Raw genomic sequence first — 27,467 nt, forward strand, 5'->3', positions numbered from 1 at the left:
GCTAATTATAATCGAAAATCCACGTGTTTCGAACATAATGCACATCTTTAGTTACGCTACTGACTCGAATTGCTCGTTATTTTCAGGTTTCTTTCTCAAATATAAATTTGCACGTGTCTCGTACAAATTTCAGATACATAATTAAAAAGTTCGCATGGAAAGCTAAATAATTTTAGTAAAATACATGATATTTATTACTGGAATTATTAATGTACAATATTATTTACACGTACTTTTCTCATAGTTTCTCCAGTGCTTAGTTAGTACAAACTTGTAAAGTACGTTTGTTAATAACATGTTGATAGCAATTTCAAATTCGTTACAAATTGAGCGCAGTATTTCAAGACGTGATACATACAATTATTAAACACACCTTAAATGACGACACGCTAGGAACTCTCGAGGTTTATTAGCCTATCAAATGTAATTTTGAACTCTAACGCCTCGGATTAATATTCCTAAAAAATCAGGCATCCAACTCGAAGACTTCCATGTCCGACGTACCGGAGGAAAGATCTATTTCATTATAAACACAATTGTCTGCTAAATATCTTCATTATTTTATTGAAAAATTAGAGCTTACTACACAAGCTGAACAGTGTTAAGTTTTATCGGAATCGTATTTGATATCCTATATAAGTAGGTATATTCACAACACTATTACAAATAAACAGTTTGCAAAATTATGTGTGTTTTGTTAAAATTGAACAATGATTTCTAATTCAAATTAATTTGTACATTTTATAAATATATTATCAATGTATTCATTTATTTTCTAATTATTTCATTTTTTGTGGAATATAGTTTAAACGACATTTATTTATTTCACAAGTATTAGATGTGTATTATATAGATTTACTTGTGTATTAAATTTTAGTTAAAATAATGGCTGTATCTTCGGAAGATGTAATGAGTCAAAGTCTCGATGATCCTGTGACCAAAGCGGTAGTAGATAATATAATGGGTAATTTACCTACAAAGAAACCTTTTGTTCGTTGCAACGATTGTGATCTCTCATTTACAAGTCAAACAGTATTAGATACACATTTACAAGGTGCTCGTCATGCAAAACAGGTTTGTGAAAACAAAACACAATTGGATTTAGAAAAATTGAAATATAAAATAATACATGTGTAGTAAAAGAAACGTTGGTAACTTCTGAAGCAGACAAAGAATGTCTAGACAAAACACCAATTAATTTTTGTTGTTACTCTTTTATTTTAAAGTATTAAACCTAGAACTCATTATTTAATTTATTGGAAATATTATTTTGCTCATGGAATAAAGTATTCTGGATATATAATCATATCACTAGTAAATAACATACTTTATATACCATTCATTTTAATTGTTGGTTAGAAAAGAAAAGAATGTAATAAGTTAGAAATACAGAGAAGTATGCTCATTTTATAGATTAGATCCAAAAACATAATGGCATCACTTGAAGAAACAAAAATAGCATTTACAAAAGATGAAGAAACAAATGGACTGAAATGCAATGTGTGTAATGTGTGTCTAAATTCTATACAACAGCTTCAGACACATTTAAATGGTATTTTATAAATAAAAGTGTTTTGTAATTCTTTGTGTTTTTACAAATTTAAAGACATTCTTTCTTATAGGAACCCGGCATAAAAAGAAAGCCATGAGAGGTAATAAATCCTGTGTTGTACGTAAATCAGTACAATATGGGTTTAGATGTAGTCGCACTATGTGCATGGATAAAATAATAGAAAGAAATATTGTTGTGCTAATCTACTGCCTAATATTGTTTACATTTGCATGTTTAATAGTACTGTTAACTTTTGCTTTTCACCTATTTCTCTAAACTAATATAAAATTAACTGTTCGATGTTTAAATAGCTTTAATCTAGCAATTGCTACTGGGATGCCTAGTGATATTTTCATGCTTGTCATAAATTATGCGTCATTGTTTACTATTTATTATTATACACTGTTTATTATTTATTATTATTTATTGCATATTATTTATTATTTATTTCTGTCAGACTGAAATTGTATATTTACTACTTATTTGTTTAAGAACATAGTGCCATTGAGAACTCAATAGCGAGTTATTTAGTTACATATTATGATTAATAAAATTCATATTGTTCACAAAATAGTTTAATTCTTCCTGTTTGTCAGATTCCTTTTATTATTTAATTTTACACATACCGCAACTTCCTTTTATCGAATGAATGAGTATGCGCTACGCTTCATTGTTTATGCTTTATGTAATGAACAACAACTTATAATTTTTATATGGCGAAATTATTTTCTTAATCACATTTTTATTGTGCAATGTAAGTTTATTATACATTTTTAATATTGTGTTTTCATTGTTTAATATAAATCAAGATAAAGTAAATCTTTTAAGAGCACTAATATGTGAGTGTCATAACCAATATGTTTTTTTTTTTTTGTGGTTATATTATAAATTATACTAAAAATTAAAATAATACAAAAATACAATTTACATTACATATTAATAGCTGTTTCAGGAATATTTACAAATTAAATAATAATTAACACATTCTTAAAGTTAAAACTTAAATGATATAATTTTTCGAAAATTTGAATTAATGATGGAACACTGGTTTTAATTCGCATATACTGAAACTAAAATGTAAAACTGTATTACGCTATATTCAGAAAAATGCAGTATTTAAATATGTAAGATACACAAATAAAAATTAAAAAAAAAATATTTATTCAGTAGTACTCTTAAATGGTTCTTATATCTTATATATGTGTAAAAAACATTTTTTGATATTTATTTTAAGAAGTAAGAAGTGCTTGTAGATGGATGCATACACGTACACATGTACAATTTTTTAATTACGGCTTTTGTTACAACTGTTTACATTAATGGTTGCTTTTTCCATAGCATGAATGTAGTGTTCAAGCTGATTTATTATCACATTTGACCGCTTCTGCGGTTGTGATACATAGATAGTGTTGATCGCACATTGATGCTTAGGTGGGTGGGGTGGCAAAGAAGTTGGCAGTTCAATGACGTCAACTCCCATGAATGTCCAGGAGAACTCTACATCTAAGGGTGTATCGCTTTCATGCAACATGTGCAACAAGATCTTCAATTCCCCAGCACAATATAATGTGGTATGTTACATTTATTGTTAAAAAAATAGAAGTAAATACATGGTAATTGTTTGGTAATATAATTTACATTACATTACAGCATATAACATCAAAGAAACATACTAGTAAATTGAAGCAAGCAAAAATTCAAAAAAAGAAAAGGTTCTTTCCATATTGGAAAAAACCTAAAACTGATGTCAACTCAAAAATCCTTGTACAATCACTATCAAACAATTTTGTATCTGGAGGTTTCACAAATCAGACATAAAAAAAAGTTGTAACAAAATCAATGTCTATTTTAATATATACACAAATTACTCAGATGTACATGTTTTATTTTTTAAAGGAAGTAAGAAAATCAATTTCAGTATTGTATCACTTAATTGAATCATTTTTGCATTTCAAGACTAAATATTTAACTATGCATAAGAGTACGCCATATATACTATGTTGTTTGTAATTTCATTCGTGATCATTCATAGTTTATAGTATTCTGAATTTTGTGTCACTCTCTCCACACTATTTCTTTATTATATATTGCGAGTATATATTTGAAAGGAACTGAATGAAACAAAAATTGGTACTAACATAATTTTCATTCAAAATATTTACGAGGTAGTTGATCCTTCCTCTAGTCTTTATTATAAATTAAATAGCACAAAACGGTCTCATATATTGTATAAATGTATATACATATGTCCATCCAGATAACAGTTAAGAAATATATAATGATACAAATGATACACCATACTGTTTATCTTCTTTAATCTTGAAATATATGTTGAAGAAGATTTGTATCTTTTTCTGTTAACTTCATAGTTGTGGGCTAAAAATTAATTATGTGTAGTATAGTTGGAAGTGTTTAATAAGTTATTTTATGTTGCCTAGTGTTACCTCTGCTGAATAACTTTTCAATAAGTGACTAAGTTCTGCATTTTGTTTTCGCAGAGATTCTGTTTCAGCATTTAACTTATGCCTCTCTTTTAATACTTCATAATACTTTTTAAGACCAATCAGCAAGTTATCCCAGAGACTTTCTTTCTCTGGTGGAAAGATATTTTTATATCTATGCCAAAATTCAGTTATATCTTCCTCAGTTATATTTCGTGATACTGTGGCCTTTACCTGAAGTACTTTTTTAGCAATATGTATAGTATTTTCTTCCTTCTTAATAAATTCGTATCTCTCTACAAATTCTCTTAAGGCATTGGTCACAAATTCGGTTTCAATCACAAGCAAATGACCTTTATCGCATACTAATAGCCGCTTTGATTTACCATCTGCTGCAAAGAGAAGACAAAAACATTGTACATTTGAGTTTAAGAAATGTATGCCAAAGTTGGTAAACGATATAAGAAACAAAAAGATTAAACTGGCTTTTAATTTATACCATTGGCAGTTTCAATGATGCCTTCACCAATACAGGTTGATGCAACATGGACATCCTCGGATGGTGTTTTTGTTAAAGAAACTTCCGGTGTACTACTTACAACCACTGTGTCCTCCTTGTCAAGAAATTTTGTGGAACAAAGTGCTTCTTGTACAGCTGTGACTAACTTAGCTTCTTCTAGATCAGTTTTATCATTTCCGCAGACGGAGAGTAATGTGGTCCTACAGTTTGGTATTTCATGTTTATAATCTTAAAATAGGAATACTAAATTCCATTAATTAGATAATAATTTTACATGGCATTTTATAAAAAAAATCTTTGTGAAAAATAAAAACGATAAAAACATTATATTTTATTATTCGACAAAAGTATAAATTATACGAATGTTTTCGATCTTATATCGATATTAGATCGAAAAATATTCGATATCGATTTTTTCAGTGGTGCTAGGTGACGCTTAGGCGGAGTGTTCATTTGACTACTAATCATCGTTTTATTGTAAGTTACATTTGATTACGAAGCTTTTTACGTACATAGACGAAGAAGTTTCTGTAGTTTTGTCAGGTTGTCCACAAACGCTCGGTACGCTCACAGTTTTGATCTCACACGTAGGACAATGTGCATACGGTAAGAAGAAGTTTAACAAAAATTGAAGGTCTTGTTCTGATGTAATTTTTAATGCCTGAAAATACCATTATTTGTATTCAACTTGTGATGGATTATAATGTGGACTTCGTTTCAGCTTTAAGAGCAGTTCGTATTATAGACGTTCTTATTTGAACGACGTTCAGCCTAAATTGAAAACTTTCACGATAACTTGATATCTTATTTAATTATAATTACAGGTTATAACGATATTTTTTTACTTTTATATTTTTATATAATCATAATAAAAAGTTTTTCATTGAAGGGGAATTCAGATACAGGATGAAACATCTACTAAATATATGGACTATACTTATTTTATATATTTCTTTATTTAAATTAAACGAACTATTAAACTTATGTATAATAGCTATATACTATATTATAATAGTTTAGTAGCTTCATTGCTAATCTAAGAAAAATTACCTCAAATATTTTATCCAGTCGAATTAGTAACTTGTCATTTTCTGTGTAGTCAGAAAGTAGTTCCTTCAAAGTGTCCTCTATGAGGTAATCACATTGATTGGAAACTAGTTTAGCAATGTGATTCAACAAACGTCGTTCCAAATTGATCTCTTCCAAAGTTGTTGCTGGTTCATACAACTTGGACATTAGTTTCCTCTTCCTTGTTTCCTCTTTTTCTGAAAATATGGACAGAAAATTCATTGATTATGATTATACTAGTTTACTTGCAAACATAAACCCACAACAAAAATTGTACCTTGTTTTAAAGCACACATAGCACCACAATACGACGGCAAGTCTTCTTTTTTCAGTAACTTTTGTGTCGGTGGTTTCCATTCCACCCCTAACAACTGTTCATGTATAATTCTGTCTGCTGTTAAAATCTAAGAAACACTTGTTTAAAATAGCAATTCGTGCAACCGTTTTTATTTTTAGCTTATGCTCACTGTACCTTATCGACTAATTCATTGGCAGTGTCAATATTCATATCCCAAATTTGCATATACTTTCTGTCATTGATACTTGCTAGATGATTAGACTTTTCCTCCAGATCTAGTATAGCTTTTTGCGATTTTAAAATTTCGTTTGTCAGCTTTTGAATTTCCAATCTTGTGGATTCCTCCAAATCTGTATATGTCTTTTTTAAACTATTCATAGTATCCTGAAGTCTGAAATACGAGAATGCAATTAAGTTGATCAACTCGTTAATATTTGTTTATGATGAGAACCTGTGAGAAGTTGAAGTTATGGTTTATTTTTTAACAAATTTGAGTATATTTATAATTTATTTTTATATAAAAATCATATGAATGGTATATAATAAATGAATTTTAAAAGTGTCGATAATATTCAAATGATTGATATGAGTGTTTCAATACCGATACTAACTTGTTTATTCTTCTCTTCTGTTGATTCTTAACAATAATATTTTCTTCTTCTCGACACTTTAGCACGGCGTAATTGTAATCCAATTTCTCGACGTTCATCAAACACAAAGCTTTCATATTTTGCACCTCTTGTTGAAGTTGCTGTATCTCCAATTCAAAATTGATCTTCAGTCGCCTAAACTCTTCCTGGTGTTCTGTAATCGCTTTCTTCATTTCTTCCTCGTATTCGAGCATTATTTCTTTCTTTTTTTCTCTCGCTTCAACGGTGTCTTCTTTATACTTCGCCAACAGTGTCTCCCATTTATCCTGGGAAGTTTTTAGAAGCATCTTGCGTTCCGATTCGATGACATTTTCGACCATCATCAACTCGTGGCGATACGCTTTGGTCATCGTGTGCACCTGCAGGAAATATTTATCGTCAAGTATGAAATTAAGTTGGGAATATATAATTAAATTTGACTCATCTAATTGTAAATATAGCAATCCCTCGATATAAAGTGACTAATTGGGCTCACTGGTGTTACTTTATCAAGGAAGGTTCTCGACATACCGTGTAAATCGATATCATGGGTTTTTATTTATTTAAAAAAAAAAAATGTAATGTAAAACGAAACATGCTTTCAAATGAACTAACTTGGTTTTCCATTCTTTCGACAAGCACGTCAATATCCTCGTTCTGTTTCTTCACTTCTTCGGCATACATCGAATCGGCATTCTCTAATTCTTGCTTCAGTTCCGCGATTAGGGCATCCTTTTTATCTAGGATTTCGAGACACCTGGCATTTTGAGCTTCTAATTCATCATGAATATCTAACGGGTCTTTACAGGCAAGAATATCAGGCCACTTTTGGCTAATCTCAAGGTACTTTTCCATACACTTTTTGTCTTCTTCCTCGAGTGCCGCCAATAATCTATCCCTCGTCTCTTGCATTACCTTTCGTCTCTCAAGTTCCCTTGCATCGTTTGCCACTTTTACCGCCGAAACCTGTCAAAAATTCATTATTATTTAAAGTATCAGTAATAAATATCTTATTTATCATGGATATTATATATTATCTAATTTATCATTTATATTATATATTACTTAAATTATCAATACATACTTTTGTACATCAATATTTTTAATTACAACCTCCTCCTCCTCCTCCCCCCCCCCTACTCTTTCTTCTATAGGTATTGTATTTTCAATTTACCTTATATTATTTAAGACATTTATTCTGCCTACTATTTAGGAGACCGTTTTGTTCTCCTTTTTTTTTCAAAAACTACTAAAAACAATCTACGTACATTTGTTTAATATTTAAAATGTTATACATGTGTAATTACAAACATGAATGTTCTGACTAGTAACGTGTTATTTTATTCAATAAACAAATAATTACTTAAACGGATTTAACAGTTAGCTACAAATTGATTTAAGGTATTCATATACGCGTACCACTTCGGTTCCTTCTGCAGCCAATTCTTCCAGAGCATTTATGCTATCAAGCACTTGCTTCTCGATAGGTGTTATATCCTCAATTCTCTCATCCTCGGGTTTTGACTGTCTGAAAATAAATATATAAATGTCTTTTACATAGAGAATTACCTTACTTTTAATTTTATAGCTAATTATATAATATCAAAACAAAAAGAATTTTTCTAACTGGAAAAATAAATCGAAAGCAAAATAGGAATAAATCTGAAAAGTCGAACTTTAAATTCTAACAATTCAAAAATTGACAAATCTATCGCTATTAAGAATTTCTTCGTTAAAGAAGAATAGAAATTAGCAATTACAAGAAATTATACGATATATGATTAACCACATGTGTAAATGTATAAATATATTAATTTAAATAATTTTGTTCTCGTTGAAAAGAACGTATATTCGTTAAATTTCTATTATCAAAAGTTAAAAATTGAACATCTTGTGTAATTCTTACTTAGACAGTGCATCTAAACGTCTTTGAATACGAAGTTTACGTGCTAATTTTCGTTCGTTTGGATTGGCTGATAAAATAGATGGTTCGTCTGATTCATCCATGATTCCTGAATATTTTTCGGTAAATGCAGACATGTTTCGATGTATAAGTAAAGTTATAAACTTTTATGCTTTGAAGGTATATACGTCCGGTTGAAATTAAAATAATTATAAAAAAGGTTAACTGCCACTGCCACGTGAAAACTGATAATGAAGGATAACAATTACACGCATTTGAGGGATTCAGGAGGCTGAAATAAACAACTATGTTTGTTCGATACAAAATTGTTGTTTGTGTTTACTGTTGGTAACCGAAAGTCATTCGTATTTGCTTCCGGTAGATGACGTTGAGTGTCACTCGAATGTGTCTTCTTACGACACTTACGACTCCTCCATTAGCTTACCAGGGCCTACACATTGATCAGTTTAAACATTGTACAAATTAATTGCAAGTATTTTATAATATACTGAGACACATACACACATCTATCTAATTTGCTCGAATTTCAAGATATTTGATGGATTATAATACGGAATACAGCAACGTATGTAGCAAACATTAATCCCTGTCGTATTTATATTCTTTTGTTAGTATTTTAGTAACAAAGAGTATATGTACGAACTGCTTTCTTTGATTATTATTCGAATGTGATGAGTATGTGCAAGATGTGATAAGTACAACCGATTTCAATGAGCACAGCATTGTTATCAAAATTAAATATTTGAAATCATTTATAACCCTATCCCACCATGAGTCTTGCTCTGGCTATATTATAACCTTTAGAGAAATAAATTATGTATGGTAAATGGTTCAGTGTCGAACGAAGATAGAAGGTTAGGTGACAAGTAGTAAATTATCGTTTTAGATACACAGTTCCTATGTTTGTTTTAATGCACTTAATTAGTCGATACAAGGATATAAAATAAAACGTTTTCGATTATTATACGTAGACAGGCCTTCTTCAATATTCAGAGGTTATCTAAAAAAACATTTTAAATATTTAATTAATTTCTTATGTGGTTTCTTATCATTGTCATAAATTGATGAATTGAAATTGATTTTAAGGTAATATATCTACAATGATTATTATTGTTATCTTATATACGGTGAATTACACGGAATATATCGAGTATTTAAATGAGTTGGGACTTTTCACGAAAACGTAGTAAATAATTATTTGTGGGTTTATTTAATAACATGCAGCACGTGATACAAATATTACATTCGGTACAACAATCTAAATTTTAATAACAAAGAATGACGAATACGTTAAGGACAAACAAACAATTCTTAGAATATTTCATGATAAATATCATGAATAATTAAATACACACTTATTAGTTAGTTATTTATTAATTTAACGTGTTAAGGTCTTGCGAATCTACCTTTACCTTATTTTATGTTATAATTACATTGTACCCATCGCTTACATATTATGGTCTTGTACTGTCCGTATATGTATATGTATATAGATTTTCCTTATTATCAACATTCCTTAATAAACAATTTATATAAATCAATAAGAAGATCTTAATTTAAAATTAATTAACGTAAATGTAAAGAAAAATTGTTTGTCTGTAAGTATCGTACGCAATAATTCTCTGTTTCTTTAGAGGGTAAAAAGGATGCATTTGAAAAAGTTTAGCAACCACTGATGTAGGAGGTGTCTTATAAATCACCAGCACAAAACACGCAATAGGCGTTTCTCATTCGAAACGTTCTCACAACGTTATCGGTACGAGACAGTCATGAAATTGGCTCCGTTTTCGGACGAAGCGTTTCGAGTCCGACAGAAATCGCTTTCTCTAACCTCGATGACGTACCCTAACCGACAAACGGACGTTTAGTATTGTCGCCAATAGAGTGTAATTCCGTATGAGTAGACCGTCGTGAACCATGAGAAGACGGTACGTCACGAAAGAATAAACGAACAGTGGGTCTTGTAAAGTCAAAGGCACTACATCGACGTCATGAATCTACGACTTTGACGCGATTTTAGCGGAAACAAGATGGAGCAAGGGCAGGTCCGGCTGAACGCAGTCTGGCGCCCTTTCCAACGTGAAACGTTATTGTCCCCAATATTTTCATTTATCTTTGAATATTTTTACTATATTTCGGAAGAAAATAAAAGTCGAGTCGATAGAATCACGCGTTGAGTGAAATATGATTTAAAATCTAATTCTTATCAGGACTTCAAAGTTACTTTGAAAGCAATTTGTTGCCTGTTTTTACTTGTTACTTTTGTACTTTAATTAGCATTTAGGACAATGTATGTGTAATGTTTATATTTTTGGATTTATTACAGATTGTGTTTTACAATAAGGGAATTCTTTAAGTAAAGTCGTGTGATTAAAGCATTAATATGGTATACCAACAAAAATGAAACTTATTTATGGTCATATTCTTTATTTTATCGCGTGTAATTGATCTTTAAAGAAATCTTGTATTATTTTTTATTCTATCTGCAATATCAATAGAAGAAATTTACAATTTCGTGATAATATCATTTCAAATCACCATAGAAAATATTACGTTTATCATGTGAAACATAGAACGTTAATTAAAAATGTAAATTCTTTGTTTGGTTTTCTTTATAGTAACTTCAGGGCAAACATAATAATAACTTTTGTACGAGTTACTTCCATCGTAGGAGAAATAGTATTATGACGTCAAAGAAATATCGAACTAGACGACTTATCTCACAATAATTGTGATCTACGGTATTTGCACACAAAGCGATCGGTCAGGTGAATTTTTTCGTTAAGTCGTATGCGCCATCGAGGGGGCGCGTTTGTTTGATCGTTACTTCCTTGATTAGAGAGCACGTCGCAAAGTTAAGTACTTTTATTTTCGTAATAATCCGATTTTCCGTCTTTATTCTTGGTAGAAAGTACCAATGCCCCGGGTAATTGGCTGCCCCTAAACCGGCCCTGGAGAGAGCAGGATGGAAAGAGAGAGCCGTACAACAAAGATGGCGGTCGAGAGGCGTCGGTGGTGGAGGCACGAGGTAGGAGGTAGAGGACGAAGAAGCGACAGAGTAGGAAGAGAAGCGCAGAAAAGAGGACGGGACGACGGGGTGCTGAGTAGTGATGGGAACAATACCGAATCAATACTATCGATACCATAACGACATTGGTCAGTCCTTGTGTTTAAAACAAATAATGTGTTTACAAGCTGAATCAAGCTTCTGCTATAAATATTAATTTTGTGCCTTTATATTCGATCATTTATAACCTCTAGGTTAAATCCAAATACTTACTCGCCATTTTGTTACGTTAAAGTACCAATTTTCTCGATTTTATCTCCACTACAATGAATTTATATGAAACTTGCATAATCTAAGTATTAACCTGATAACACACCTTATGAACATGTATAAAATTTTACTCATTATTCTTCTTCTAACAGATTACAAGTGTACTTGATAATTATAATAATTGTAGAAGAAAAACAATAAGAAAAATTTTGTGGTTACTAAAATTCGTATAGATGCATTGTAATGGCTACCAAGTTGATACTTAGGTTATGTGAATAGAGACATTGAATAGAAGGTTGGAACTTTAATCTTTAATGCATCAAAATGACGAGTAAGTAAATCTGTTTAAATTAAAGTTATAAGTGAATATAGAGGCACAAAATTAATTTCTACACCGAATAAATATTTGAATATTTTATATTTCTATTAAATCTAAATTTATCTTGTTCTCAGATTTTTAAATTCACTTTGTGTTGTGGATTAATTCAATCTAAATAAAATGCTTGGTCAACTAATGAACAAGTCGATTTCCGAATCCATTTTCTTACAAGAATGAAATACCGGTATTACCTAAATATTTGGCCAATTTGCTTTACTCTATTTACGTTTCAACATGATACAGAACTTATGAAAAAATAATAAAATTATTTACATATGTATATGTAGCTACCTCCACCTTTAGTGAACAATGATAATTACTATAATTATAATAAATAACTTCTTTGTTTTTATTAAGTTGAATTATTAATATTTGTGGTGAAAATTGCAATGCAAGCAATTGTTTATCTTTATTGAACGTTAAACGTTTTAATCTACTGTTTGGATCCTCCTCGTTAACCTTTTTAATTATTTAAATCAACGACTGGTTCACGAATTGTTATCGAAGAGGGTCCAAAGTAAAATTCAAAACGTTTAACGTTTAATAAAGTTAATCGACTGCTTCTAGAGCTTATAATTTTATTCGTTCGTATTAAAGTATTGTTGTTGCTACTACGTTTAGCTACGTTTGCTACTACGATTTTATTCTGGGTTTCGATTTTCTTATTCAATTTCACTTTATATTGCTATTTTTACAATCTTTGAATTTTTCAAAGTTTACGTAGTCTTATGTAGTTTACGTTGATCTTTTAGAATTGTTTAGAATTGAACTTGCACAACGAAAATCTAGAAATAGGATTGGAACATTCGAAGAATATATTTTAACTATGGTCGCACGATTCCTCTTTGTCCTGTTTATTTAATTTAACTATTTCAAAGCATTATGGTAAATTTCGCCATGATACTTAATAAATGCTCGAATGCTAGAAAATCCAAGTTACACTTGTATCGGTTGCTTTGTTATCGAATTGTTCGAGCATCGTGGACACGTAATCGTGTCAGAGCCATCGCTGGCGCTGGGTGATTCGTTAAGAGGTGTAGAGGGGGGGAGGAGCGACGATCGGAAGAGACGGGAAGAGCCAGGAGGAGAGGTAGAGCGTGGCGAGAGAGATAGAGAACTGGCTCGCAAGGGACGAGCGCGGCTGGGGGGGAGGGGGTTCGGGTTAGCTCGTTCGACCCGTTATCCCTTCTCTCCGGGAGTCCCGAGTTCTCCCCTACCTGTCCTTGCTTCGATTCGAACGAGTCTCCTTCCCCCTCCCCCCACAGCTCTCCCCACCGGGACGCACGAAAAGTTTCCCCCACTCGTGGAACACACTCCACCGGCTGGCGGGCGACGATCGCGATTGCAAGCCGCCCGCCGCTTCTTCGTGGTAGACTCGTTTCGTTCCCCTGCGCGCTGTTCCCCCACCATCGGGCCAAACAGAGATACTGGCCAGCGAGCCGTACTACGCTCCCGCCACGGTGACGTCACTCTGAGTAGTGTAGTGCAGTGAGGAGGAGCGAAGTCGGCTCCCATCCGCGTTACATGGCCCGAGTGAACGAAGTGAGTGCGTTTAAGGCGTACATATACAAACGTGCATCGTAGCGATCGAAAGTTTCTGCCGATACGATTATAATTTTCTTCGATAAACGCACGTTTACGTGACACACAAGTTTTTTCGTTGGATCGCGAGGAAAGGTAGAGAAGACGCGACTCGCTTTCACTCGAAACAAAAATATATATCTATATATATCTGTATGTATATATACGTATTCGACGTATAATTCAGTGATGTGATAGGAAGCGACTACGCTAAAGTGGATAAGAAAAGGAGAAAAGGAGAGAGAGAGAGAGGGAGAGAAAAAAAAGAAGTAGTGTCGTGCGCGTTGAAATTTTAACAGGAAGAAAAGGCAACGGTTCTCTATCGTCGGTAGATCGATTGTTTTCAGTGGGGTTACCGCCGGAGAGTTTCAGCGTACCATAGCCTCTCTTTGTCGGTGGTACGACACGGGAACGAGGCATATAAAATTACGGTAGATCGACCGCGAGTGGTGATTCTCTGCTCGACGAATATGCGTGGGATGTATCGCCCGCGCGTTGTGTGCTCGGTGTGCTCGGTGTGACGTGTGATTAAATCGGCTTTCTTCATACGCGATTCCCCAGTGGTATACGATGTGGTGTACGGCAACGGTCCCGATCTTCGTAGCCGTTGTCATCAGTGGTGTCCGCTATCAAGGCTTCTCCTCCTCTTCGTCGTCGGCGTGCGTCGCGACGCAAAAAAAATTTTATCGCGAGAGCTCGGTTGCCACCCTCTTCTATCGGCCGATCGTTCCACGGCGCTGCCCTGACGACAGCACTCGTCCTGCTTGGGGTCACTACCTTCCGGCTAGTGACTAGTGATAATCTGTTTGTTGCCCAGTGATTATAAATCGAGAGTGTCGAGAAGTGGGAAGGAAGCTTCTTCCTTCACCCCGTGGAATACACGTAACGGTTTCCCCTTCGTCTTGTCGTGTGTGACGTCGCGAGTTGCTCGAGAATCGAATCGAATCGAGTTCTTCTCAAATACGGTGTAATCGAATTTGGAAATCAATTGTGTCGTTCGGAGTTTACCCACATGGATATCCATTGATTTCTCGCGTAAACGAGGGAAATATTAGAAGTAAAATAGGGAAGTAAAGGATAAAAAGGGTTTTCCTCGACCGAGCCGCGCTGGCGGTATCGAATATATCGGGTAGTGTGGTGAGAGTGCCGTGAGATCAGCGTCGGGCGAAGTTGTGTGTCGTTGTACAGTGCTGCCAAACGATACCACAACATCCGATCCCAAATGAAGAGTTCGGAGCAAAATGGTTAGAGAGACACGTCACCTGTGGGTTGGAAATCTGCCGGAAAACATCCGAGAGGATCGCATACGAGAGCATTTCAAACGGTGAGTTTTTCTTTTATCATTTATTTCCACATGCCTTCGACAAAAGGCGTCTTACGTAACTGTACATGCGTGTGCGTGCTTATGCATGCATATGCAGACACATGGACACACACGAAGAATACAACAAAGCATCTTAATCGAAAGAATTTGTTAGATTGTTTTTCATACAATTTTCGAAATTAAAGAAATTATTGCAGATAAACGGTTATTTATTCTTGCCAACTAAATCCACGTTCAATACTATAATAGTATCGAATAGTAGCTTCTTTATTTAAAACAAAAGCAGTTGATTTATAGAAAGTTGAGATTTTTAATATTGATCTTATTCGATGTGGACCAAATTACCTCTTTGGTTCACTTGAAATTTTATTCGACATTTAACAAATTTTAAAAAGGTGAAAAGCAATTATTTCTTATTAATTGAGTTCAAATTTTAGTTAAATAAGGTCTTTATTTAAAGACATAATTTTTTTTTACTTTCGTCTATATTCTAAATCGACAGAAACTTCCCATTTGAATTGGCTTCCAATTTTACACATTTGAAGATCTACGTGGTCATTAATTTTCCATAGAGTCTCTAGAGATGAGGGCTTCTCACTCCTATTAATGATTTTTGAATGGTTGAAGTTATCTTCGTGAGACTTTTGTTAAAAAATTGAATTTCCTTTTGTAACCAAGAATGGGAAACTTAAACAGAAATAATTCAACGATATTTCCGAAGAAACAAAAATTTCTTTTTTATGTTTAATATAAAAATCGAACACTTTTGTTGCCAATATATGGACAACATAATTTCATATATGGAATTAAGGAGTTCCCTAGAAGTTCACCAAAAATGTTTTTACATCATAAATACTTGTTAACTTATCAAATTTAAATTTTATAAAAAAAGAAAAGTACAATAATAAGAGTCTTGTAGGTCGGAATTATGTTATATGATACATACAATTTAAAAATAGTTCCTTGTAAACTTCTAATTGTTCTATTCAACAAATGTAATTGTTCAAAAAAATCATTTTACCATTCTAGCCACAGTCACCAAATTTTTCAATAATGTCTAGTGGAATTAGTTTTTTTTTTTTTTTTTTATTGATAAGAATAATTCATTTATTTTTTAATTAGCAACGTTGCGGGTAAAAATGCTCCTATTAAGTTAAAACAAATTAATTTTTGTTTGTGACATTTTTAATCGAAACATTTTTAACTGTTATCTAAAATATTTGTGAATTCTGTTATTACCAAAAAAATCTACAGTTTAATTGTTTCAAGGACCAAGAAAATAATTTATGAATTATATAACAGTAATTCTACATAAGACAAAATTAACACTGGGTATCGATAAAATTCGTGTAGATCTACGGGTGTACACAATTTTAAGACATTTCACAGGAAGAATTTTGTCAACTTTGGATAAGGTTCTTTTCAGAAAACATTTCCCTTGAAACTAGTAATACGCAAAGTACACGCTTAGTTTTCCATTTACGATGGCCACGTTAAATGTAAACGCAAACCTTGAGACGTCGAAGTAGATTTATAGTCCTTTCAATTTACTGAAAAATTGCTAATATACCGTGAATCGTAGTTTCATGGTAACTTTCTCGGAAAGGAAACACGATCCCAGTGCATAATTTTATGAGCAGGGTCTAGGATGCCTTTGTGCATTTGGGGTACGGTCAACGGTTAATGGTAATTTCCAGGACGAATGTACCTAAAGGTGGGCAAAATTCTTGTCTGCACAAAAATTACAAATGACGAATAAAAGTTAAACAACTTTCAAAGTTCAAACTTTAAACATTTTTTTGTTATTCTTCATACTAAAGAGAAATCTATACGCCTATCAAAATTTATCGTGCCTTTTTCGTGTTAGGGCGAAATAAACACTCAGACAGCAGAAATTGTAAAAATACATTTTTGGGTTGTGGTATTATTAAACAAAGTCAAAAATATCTAAAATTCTGAGAAAAAACAAAGATATATACGATACAGATGCAATACTGAATTGATTTAAAATGGTTGAAATAATTTGATATTCTCGCAAACTTTTTTCTTAAGAGGTCTTCCTTACATGAAACTGTTTATGTATCATTTTTTCCTAATACTATATTTATAGCTCTTAAAAGTGGTGGACGCATTGTTTTTTACAATCATGTTTTTTTTTTTACTTTCAAAACATATCCCTATTCGATAAGTTTAAGTGTTAACATTTTAGAATATTTCACGTATTCCATGATTTTTTGGAATGCCTACCAAATATGAGCAAAATTCCGATATGAATGAAAATATTGAATAACAAGTAAAAACAACACATCTGGTTTCCTTTTATTCTTTGAATAGGAATTAAAAGTTGAATTATAGAACAAAGTACATTATACAAATACAAATTTAACTGTTCAATTGCATAAATATCGCATATAAATCCCTATACATTAGTTATATTTGTTATATATTATTTGAATCAAATCATTATTAGAACTAACTAGTCTAATACTTTTGCAAGAAAGCCATAATCAATGCTCGTGAGTTGAAAAATTAAATTATAAAAACGTAAATAGACATTATTAGAACGAGCCTTCTCTAATATTGAAAAATACAATCTACAAATAGAATAGGTAATAATAGAGCCAAAATAACAGAAAATAGAACATCAGCTTATATTTACACAATCCAGCGAATGTTAATAAAACGTTTGAAAATGTTCCTATATAACAAGTTTTTCAATAAGTTTATATATTGTTTAACTTTAACCATATGGTTTACATGTAAATTTACATTCTATTTTCTATTATTGTAACTATATGGTTGCCTGTTTGGGTCCAATTTTTATATGATGTTTCTAGTTTACATTTTTCTCTAATAAAGAAGATTTCAAATTAAATATCGAAATGTATATTCGAAACAGTAGTGCTCGTACTGACAATTTCTGTTTAATAATAACATTACATAAAACCTTTCGTACAATATTCCAGACACGGCCTCTTCAACTTAATTACCTTTAAGACTCGATAACTCTTGACCCCATCACTGATCATTTCGTCTAGAATTTTACGTGTACAGTCGTACTAACGTCTTCGTCGATCAGGCTTTATCTCAACTGCCAGCTAATTCAGAACAGAAAGTACATGTACATACCGTGTAAACAATGTTTCGTGACCTGTAAATAAACAGAAAAGAAAGTCGCGCGGTTTGTTCGTTATTTATAGGTTTGTTTATGTTTCGCGTAGCGAAGGAATCAAGAAACGATATTATCAGTGTGATAGAACCGGAATCGAGGGAACACGTAAGGTGCACTTGATGTTTTTGACTCTGTACGTAGATCGAGGATTCTGAACGCGTCTGTACACACCCACGCCTCACACTTTACACATACACGTAAATGTGCGCGCGTTTACAAGCGTGCGATATACAGAGAGCCTTGGCTGTCTCTCCTCTCCTCGTAGCGTGAGCGCGCCGTCATTTGTTTTTTCCCCGAAGTAATAATAGCTGAGGACAGCCATTTTGAGAGCTCGCAGCGGCACGAAGTTATTGTTCGACAGTGGCGCTCAAATCGTGGATCCGTGAACGGATTTAGGAAAAGAAGCATTGAATGAGATAAAAACGAACATTTACTTTGCAAGAATAAATTTGGATATAATCGTTTCACTCCTATAATAGATTAACAATTCAAAACTGTTCCCTTCGTATGAGGCTTATATCCATATAGCTTTTAATCGAAATGCATTAAAAACGTAAATGTATAAGTTAATTCTATGATATGAGTATGAATATAGTTGTTCTGCCTATACAGAGAACATCTACTTTTAATATTCTGCTCCCATTCGCACGTGTAAAGTAGAAAAAAGTTGAAAAATATGTATATATTAACAATGCTTTATCAAGTATTTTCAAGTGGAATACCATCTAAAGCCTAACAATGTACTTTTTCAAGTATATTCTTAATAAAGTATAATTTTTACTGAAGTACGTTTAACAATAATCACAGATCTAATATTTTAATTGTGAAATAATGAAGGTGAAGTAAATATATATCTTCATCTTATTTGATGCAAAAGATATTCTAATATTGCAAGTTTCAATCATAACATCATTATTTCAATATTTGGGTATTTAATTTTTATGTAATTCAGTCGACTCGTTTATTGAACTTTATAACAAGAAATTATACATATTTTTATATGATAATATAGGACTGTCAGTATTTTTTGTAAATCTTAAATGAACGAATAATTGCAAGTGTTTGAAAATACTTTGTTTAAGTAGTATACTTTCGATTTTGAAGAAAATGTTAAAATAATTTAAAATAACAAATACGTCTTTTTCAACTGTTTCCTATGTATAGGCCTTAACTGTATATAACTTTTAATCGAAATACATTAAAAATGTAAATTTATAAATTAATTCCACATAGCTGCTCCGTCTATAAAAAGAATGTCTACTTCTTTTAATACTCTGATCGCGTTTGCGTGTATAATATAGAAATATATGGTGTAAAAAAATACGTATACATCAACAAAATGGAGGTAGATTTGTTAAAGAGCAGAGACCGAAGTAGGAAAACAGAAGTGAAAACTAACGGTGACGTGGCACAGTGACGCTCAATTCGCGGATACTTTCATAAAGGAACGAGACAAGTATCGTGTAATATTATAATATAAGCAACGCGTAATGAGACTGAAAAACATTACATTTTCTCTTTTCTCATCCAGTATATTAACGGAATTATTTCTAAAGTCATGCTAATATTTATTACATGAAACTTTGTGTAACAATTTTACTGTACTACACTCCCGTATTCCTTATGAGCACAACTGAAGTCATAATTTAGATGTTTCTTTCGTTATTCGTGAATGTAGTCGCAATTTTTTAAAATTATCTATTTATGATAGGTGAGGGTAGATTGTAAAACAGTCTTATTCACACTTCATTTTGGCATAATCCAATTCTAGTTCTTAAATTTTTATTTGTACCTAATCTGCTGAACAAAGTGGTCGAATAAATCAAAATTAATTAATTACCTTAAAATATCTTTCACGTTTAGAAACCCTATAGAGTTTCAAATGTTTGATCTTCATAAGGTACAAAAATATACCAAGACATGTGAAAGATATTTCTATGGATTGATAATCGTACTAGAATTAGAAAAAACGTATATTTGACATGAAACAAAAGTTTTCAATCACGGAATATTCAAATGTTTACGAAGTGCAATTTTTGTTTTTTCATTGTAAAGTATTTAATTTTGTTGTTTGAATTTAAATTTGTGTTCAAAGAGTCACGGATAAGTGATAGTTTATCTTTAATTTTATCTTAATTCGAATTCTATCCATCTCTGATTTTAGCAATAGAGTAAAAAATTAGTTTCGGAGGAAACATGGACTTGGGATGTTTTCAGCAAAGAGTCTAATCCTCATTGTGCTATTAATTTTTCTCCTCAAAGCGCACACGTTGGCAAATATTCGCATTGTTAGCGGCGCTACATTTACGTGCCAGTTGGCGATACTTTGTTTGTCTGTACACTGGCTTCGTTCTTACGGTCGTCCACCGTGTGTTGCAGCCTTAAACGTTCGTCCTTAAAATGGCGGGTGGCGTCGTTACGCCGTTGACCTCACATTTCTCGAAACGCACGGTATACGTAGTTTGGAATACTTCCTCGAAATTGAATTTAATGCATTTGTGACGTTATCAATTCATTAAGAATTATGATGGCCAAGTGTCAATATTTTTAATCTATTATATAATTTAAAATTTCATTTAAAATTTATTTTCACTTTGACATGTTGAAATAACTTTGTTATTATCTTTTCATAAAATTTCATTGAATTCGTATAACAATAAAATTAAACAAATAATATATCTTTGTATGTAATAAAAATAGAAAGTTCAAATCAATTTTACGAAAATAATGATATTGTAAAGAAATGTACTTGAAAATTTAACTGACAAATATTCCAAACGTGAATCATCTTCTTATCTATGCATGTACAAAGTTCGAATTCGAAATCGAACTCGATTGAATGTTTTTTGAAACGCGCAGTCGTCATATTTTTATGTGTACATTTCTCTTGCGCTTACTCGCATTGGTACATAAGGCACATCTAAATTTCTCTGTGCACACTATGCACGAAATAAAACAGTATCTGCCAAGTATACTCTTATACAGGGTGGATAAAAACAATGACACGTTTTAAAACGACATATTTTTTTATTATTTTATTCTTCTTTATTATTATATTATATATCTCTAATATAAAAATAGTATGGATAGAATTTGTTTTAACGATTACGAAATCCATTAAACCAAATTTTAATAGTTTACTTGTAAATTCATTTATGTGTGAAATAGAATCCACGAGTTGGTTCTTCTCGATACACAAAGGTTGACGCACTCTCTTTCAAACAGAAATGTAAACAAATGAATGTGTTTCTATGACAGCATTCGTTATTATTCCGAAATTTACTGATTCAGTGCCTCAAGAATTTTTAGTAAATAAACAAACAAAAAAATACAGAATGTTATCTTACTGAATTGTTAAGTTTAGACAAACTTTGTGGCACTATTTAGAAAATACAGGTCGATTCCAGTTTCAAGATAAGTGAACTTTCGTTAGAAACCATCTTAATAACGTCTAAGATTGGCAGAATTTTTTTCATAAAATGGATAATTACTAAAAATTGTCTATAGTAATAAATATATCTCCAAATAATGGATTCAAAGTTGTTTACTTTTCATTCGTTACTTTTATATTTAGATCAGAATTTTGCCCATTTCTGCGGCTCATTCTGCATACATATATGGTTGCGGAGAAGTAATATGTGCACGTATTGCGTTTGTAATTTATGTTCACACGGAGATAAGGGTACACGTCGTTTTCATACACGCATACGCGGACTTGAGCCTGTGCATGTTTAGATTATATTTACAATTTATGCGTATGTGTGGGTCGATGTATTGACAGAATGCTTTGAGGATGTACGTGTGAGCGCGCACGCGTACATATATGTGTGAGAGCGGGTTGCCGGCGTATTTTGTTATATTGATCGCGCGTGGTCGACCACCTCCCCTTCTCCCAGCCTCACTCTGCCCATCTCTCCCCACCCCATACCCTACCGCGCCCCTGCACCCCATCTTCACCCCACCTTCCCTCTTGCGCCTCGTCCGCCGTCTTCCACTCGACGTCACCCATCCGAAAACCTTCGACTCTTCAACAACCTCCAGTCACACGTATTTTGGTGTGTTGGTGCAGCTACGATGATATACGAGCTGTCACAAATATGTATCCGAGTTACATACTCTCTATGTGCACAGAGGACAACTTCGGTGCCTTGCGCGACTTTTTCTCCCATGTACCGGCGATTATATTCCCCATTTTTTTCGCCGGGATGTGTCTCAAATGAAAATAAATTTCAAGATGGTTATTTTGTTATTCGTACATAACTTTGAAAATTAAAAAAAGTCACGAACAGCAATTACTTCTTGTTAGTAATTAAATGCAAATTCAAGAAGCTTGTTTATTTCAAGGTTTTGGCCAAAGTTTACCTGTTATAGAAAGGCTTCTTATATGTGACTATTCATTATTTGTTTAATTTTGAAAAATAGTTTAAAGAAATTTCATATATGTACTATATAAAAAAAATTAAACAAAGTTTATTTCTTTCAATGACTTCGATTATATTAATAATGTACACCGTAAATATTTGTATTTATTTATACAAACATTGTGTTGTTTAATTAATTCCTTAAATTAAAGTAATACTAACATGTTATGTCGACAAACATTATGACGTATTCATTTCTGTGAATGTTTGTTTAATATTTTTATTTGAAAAGAATTCTATTATTCTTCACGAAGCTCAGTAACACATAGTTAAAGATTCAGGTAAAAAATATTTTTGATTAAATTTTTACAAAAGCAAATATTTATTATTAGTATATTTACAATATAAATGGAGTAAATTCTTCTATTAGGGCTTTTTGAAATAGCTGCGAGGTCTTGACGAATTGAAATTATTTTTTTTAAATGGTGTAAGAGCTTTTTAGGCACTATCAGCTTTAATATGAATTGGATGCATAGGGTCGAAAATTGCTCAGTTATTTGGAAAGTAGCTCCCTTGACGCGTTATGTTGTCGGACCGTGGCTAATTACATTGTGCGAACCCTATAGGCCAAGAGGAAAAGTTGAAACGTTAATAAAATTTTATTTTCATCTTTAACGTATTATTGGATTTCTTTTAATTTATTGGTCTGCTAAAGTCCTGGAACTTTATAATTAGAACATAGATGTGTTGCGTGAAATATACGACCAAATTACTAGTTGCATAAAATGAAACACTAAATTTTGAATTTTTTAAAATAATTGCTGTACACTAGTTGTGTGAGGATTCTATCAGCATCTCTGAATCACACGAACATTTTCTTGCATTTCAGTACTATTATGGTTAAATAATTCTTGTTGGAAATTACGTGTCACTTTCAAATGTTAAACAGCAGTCTGTTACCTTTAACGTTATTTACATTTATTCATATTTCACAAATTATTATTGAATCGGATCCAAAGTAAGAATTGCAAAATTTAATATCGAATAAAGGTAAACAATTGCCTGTAATGCTAATTGTTTTATTCATGAAGACTGATAAAATAGTAATTTTTTATTCGAATTATGTGCGTCGAATATTTGAGTCTTGGAAGTGTTCGAATATAGAAATATTTGACAATAGTCGCTTAAACACTGGTTGTAAATCCCTCGAGCTCTCAGGTTTCTTCCAAACCATTTGTCACAAAACGGTTTGGGGATTGAAGACGTGTCGAGGTCTTGCCTGAGAACACCTGCGCGAAGGAGTTGAAACCGCCAAATTTCTTCATCCATCGACCCTGGGTGCGTGGTACGGTATCTGGCAAGTGGCCGGCATTGCGTTTCAGACCGAAACGACTACGGTTGCCTTCTCCTTCGTGTCTCGCAGCGTGTCTCTCGTTCTGCGACGTTGCCGTTTCTGCGCCGGTCGTTTACGTGTTGTTGGTACCGGCAACGTCGCATCTTTTGCCCTCTCGCACAGCAAAAGCCGACTGAGTTGGCAACTTGGTAAACGGAACACTCCGTATACTTGCTTCGATCATCGTTCTGCGAACTCGCACATTAGTTGGTCGTTCGTTCACCATCCCGAACATCTCGTACTAGACGTCTTTCTTTTAAAGTGTCAACAAAATTTACATGTTCTTAGAAAATTCTAGTCACACGTGAGAATGATATAACTTGTAACAGTTCGGTGTACCGTATTCGATGTTTTTATTATAGCACAGGTAGAATCGCGAGTGTACGATGAAAAATCGAATTTAAACAGTGACTCGTTACTTGACATCACAGAAACAAAAGCAAGCTTCCGATAACCAAATTTATGAAAATATGTTTAAATTTTGCTTTGATATTTATTTTCGGACACTCACGCGAAACACTCTTTCTCAATATATTTTTCTTAGTTATTCTATTAGTATTAAAAATATATTCGAAGAATAAATGACGAATAAGCACAGTTTATTCGAGTGAACGGTTACACGTACCGATCAATTTTCATTCCTTCAACATAAAATAGAACTTGGCGTTTCTTTTACACGTTATTCGAGATTTTGCAAAAATTTGTATACAATTATCAAAGATTTTCATGTGGATAAGAAATTTTCTCATCTCTGATTTTGTATAGGGATCACGTCTACTACGTCTCCGTTCTTAAAGTTTCTGGAGTTTGTAGTAGTTCCCAGTATGACACGAGACAGAACCATCCGGTACTCGCTATCGGTTCGAATAGTTTATAATGCGTCAAGTATGTGTAATACTTACACAACAATGCAGTGTATGCATGGCTCTGCATAATGCCAGGATGTACATGTACAAAGGTACGTGAGCATACGTGTACGGTACGTGCACACGTACAAGTCGTATGTTATCCAAGGGCTCTTCGCCACATAGAATACGCGACTGACTTTCACTGGCTAAGGCGCTGAGCTCGGGAAGGTGGCGTGTACGAGACGTCCCGAAAACATTGACTGCCCGAAGCCCATAACTTGACCTCAACATTTTCCTGTTTCTCTGTCGTATTTTTACGGCTTGTACGAACGTCTTTTATTCTATCAACGAACGAACCTCTCATCGAATCGATTTAATGAAGAATATTTTTTGAAATATAAACCATTCAATTCTGTTTATTTGTAAAACAAGAATGGCCAGTATTGTTGATGAAATAAGAACATTTGAAAAATTATTTATTTTTACACAATAATAAAAATTGCCGAAAAGTAAATAATATTTCATTTACAAGTATTTCAGAGGTTTAAGAACACTAAAAGTAGTTTGTTTTCTTGTTTTATTTACTTAATTTACACAATTCTTCACACAGTATAGATAGAGTAATTGTAGCGATTCGTTTTGAATCAGTTTCGTACTCCCGTTATGATCTACGTTTTATGATAATATATTGAGAAGCATTTTCCAATTGAATATTTCATGTTAAAAATATTTTCAAATCGTTTAACCTGGTTCGAGCACCGTTCAGTAGTATCGAATCGAATGGAGCGAGTATACCGTTCAGTGACCTTGTTTAATAGTTGTTAAACGTGGGTGTCCTCGTTTTTCTTTGAAGTATGCAACATGCACAAATAACGGTACCGAATATTTTTCATACTCTTCTTTATTTTCCACGTAATTTTGTATTATTGTAAAGAAATTTGAAAAAGAGTGAAACGAACGCTATGAGGAACATTCACTTACAAAGTTATGTTATCAAATACACCGAGTATAGATTTATCGCGTACATATACAATGGGTGTAGAAAGTATTCGTACACCGATCAATTTCCAAAAAAACCGTGTAAAATTGTAATTTATTAACTTATTTTTTATAAACAATAACATTTTACAGATTCTTGGAAATGTCTGGAATAGATGCAGTATAAAAAAAAATTAGTTATTTATATAAGTTGCAAAATTAACAAGAGAAAACAATAAATGGATAGAAATATAGAAGCAGTAAGTATTCGCACAAAATGTTAAATTTTCAAAACTTCATTAAAATAAAAAACATGAAATTTATATTAATTTATAAATAATTAATACTTCGTGGGATTTCATTTTGATTTTATAATTGCTGCAACTCTTATACTATATTCTAACTATGAATATTTATTGTTTCCATATTTCTACCAATTTTTCGTATTTTCTTGTTAATCTCGCAAATTATATAAACTAATAACTGTTGTTTGGACTATATCTATTGTAGAGATTTCCGAGAATATGTAAAATATCATTGATTATAAAGAAAGAAGTGAAGAAACTACAATTTCACACAAAAGTTTTTTAGGAAATTGATCGGTATCTGAATACATTCTACACCCACTGTATATAGAAATTGAAGTAAACGTCTTATATAACACGAACAGGAAAATGAAGTACAAGCATATTCGTATTGCTCTGGTTATATTTGGCATTGCATCTCCCCTCGTCCATTCTCTGCTTCGTTTTACCCTCTCGCTATTAGTGTTTATCTTCTACGACTCCCGTGGCCTTCCAGTAACCCCAAAAGTAACCGTGTGTCTTCAACACCCCACTTACTGAACTTTCCTGTTTTCTTTTAGAGCGTATAACGTTTACTTGCATTGTTTGGTATTAATAGAATGCTTTATGAACTTCTGGGGGGGCAAGAAATTCAAAACGAAACAAGACGTGTTTCTCCTCTCTAGATGAACACTCGTGGATTTTTCATTGCACTTTGTAACTTTCGGTGATGGATATAAATAGTTTTTGTAGTCAGGTAGCATGCCACGGAAACGTGCTCGAGTGACCCAGAGGGGCTCGCGAGAAATTGTAGATCTGGAATCGATAGTTTGCTTGCGACGTTGCCGGCAACGAGTAGCAGGTTAAAATTGGCAACGTCGCGTTTCATCTTGGGGCCCTGTCAGAACCTACGTTTTTGCAGGTTTCAAGGCCTCACCTTTAGGATTAAAAAATGATACCACTTCCATGGATTCCCTTTTCCGACTTAATTGTATCGCATTACGCGTTAGTGGTCTATAAATTATTGTAATTTTCAAATCTTGGTCTTTCTTTGTTTGGACAATGATCTTTAATACTCAAAAAATCGATATTAGAGGTATATTAATTTGGCGTTAATTTTCTTAAAGGATGATATTTTTTCAATTGCATATATTCCATTATTTATTTTACCTTTCGACTTTTTGATTAGTAATCTTTGGAGCTGTCACATGGTACAATTGAATTTATAATACTAAGCAAACATGATTGTTAACCACTGATCAATAATCGTTTACTATCTTCTTTTCGTTAAAATTGTAATTGTTTTAAAACTATACATATACAAAATAAATGAGATTATTTGTTACGATTTGAACAATTATCCTATTACGTATCTTTTTCACTAGCAAAAAATGAACTTTTGAGTTATATTTACATATCCGTTACATTTTCTTGTAGT

At 32.6% G+C, this 27,467-nt stretch overlaps 3 protein-coding genes across 8 annotated transcripts in view; 2 read left to right on the top strand and 1 right to left on the bottom strand.

The window, feature by feature from the left end:
* Window positions 1–239: 239 nt before the first annotated feature.
* Window positions 240–12,835, top strand: LOC128881608 (zinc finger protein 385B-like). Of its 2 annotated transcripts, none has more exons than XM_054132845.1 (6): window positions 240–639; window positions 878–1,074; window positions 1,414–1,552; window positions 1,623–1,652; window positions 2,984–3,123; window positions 11,341–12,835. In XM_054132845.1, exons 2-6 carry the CDS (start codon window positions 886–888, stop codon window positions 11,374–11,376), a joined length of 534 nt encoding a protein of 177 aa, XP_053988820.1. In that variant the 5' UTR covers window positions 240–639; window positions 878–885; the 3' UTR covers window positions 11,377–12,835. The 2 variants fall into 2 exon arrangements, with proteins under 2 accessions (XP_053988820.1, XP_053988819.1); XM_054132844.1 differs by lacking the exon at window positions 11,341–12,835 and adding an exon at window positions 3,203–3,425 and having other exon boundaries at window positions 245–639.
* On the bottom strand, window positions 3,788–10,461 carry LOC128881603 (dynein regulatory complex protein 1). Of its 2 annotated transcripts, none has more exons than XM_054132836.1 (11): window positions 10,277–10,461; window positions 7,928–8,036; window positions 7,124–7,474; window positions 6,491–6,888; window positions 6,054–6,270; window positions 5,859–5,985; window positions 5,564–5,778; window positions 5,026–5,174; window positions 4,493–4,713; window positions 3,997–4,385; window positions 3,788–3,928 (listed from the first exon to the last, which is right to left on the bottom strand). In XM_054132836.1, exons 3-11 carry the CDS (start codon window positions 7,418–7,420, stop codon window positions 3,866–3,868), a joined length of 2,076 nt encoding a protein of 691 aa, XP_053988811.1. In that variant the 5' UTR covers window positions 7,421–7,474; window positions 7,928–8,036; window positions 10,277–10,461; the 3' UTR covers window positions 3,788–3,865. The 2 variants fall into 2 exon arrangements, with proteins under 2 accessions (XP_053988811.1, XP_053988810.1); XM_054132835.1 differs by lacking the exon at window positions 10,277–10,461 and adding an exon at window positions 8,415–8,678.
* Window positions 12,836–13,513: 678 nt separating the features above from the next.
* The window catches only part of LOC128881602 (protein split ends), a 142,235-nt gene continuing 128,281 nt past the window's right edge, over window positions 13,514–27,467 (top strand). For 2 of the 4 annotated variants that reach the window (XM_054132829.1, XM_054132831.1), the window contains exon 1: window positions 13,516–14,993. In XM_054132829.1, coding sequence (XP_053988804.1) covers window positions 14,911–14,993 — 83 coding nt within the window. In that variant the 5' untranslated portion in view covers window positions 13,516–14,910. Of the gene's footprint in view, window positions 14,994–27,467 lie in introns of all 4 variants that reach the window. The other 2 variants (XM_054132833.1, XM_054132828.1) reach the window with 2 other exon arrangements.

This window comes from Hylaeus volcanicus, chromosome 8, assembly GCF_026283585.1.
Source record: "Hylaeus volcanicus isolate JK05 chromosome 8, UHH_iyHylVolc1.0_haploid, whole genome shotgun sequence".
Lineage (NCBI taxonomy): Eukaryota > Metazoa > Arthropoda > Insecta > Hymenoptera > Colletidae > Hylaeus > Hylaeus volcanicus.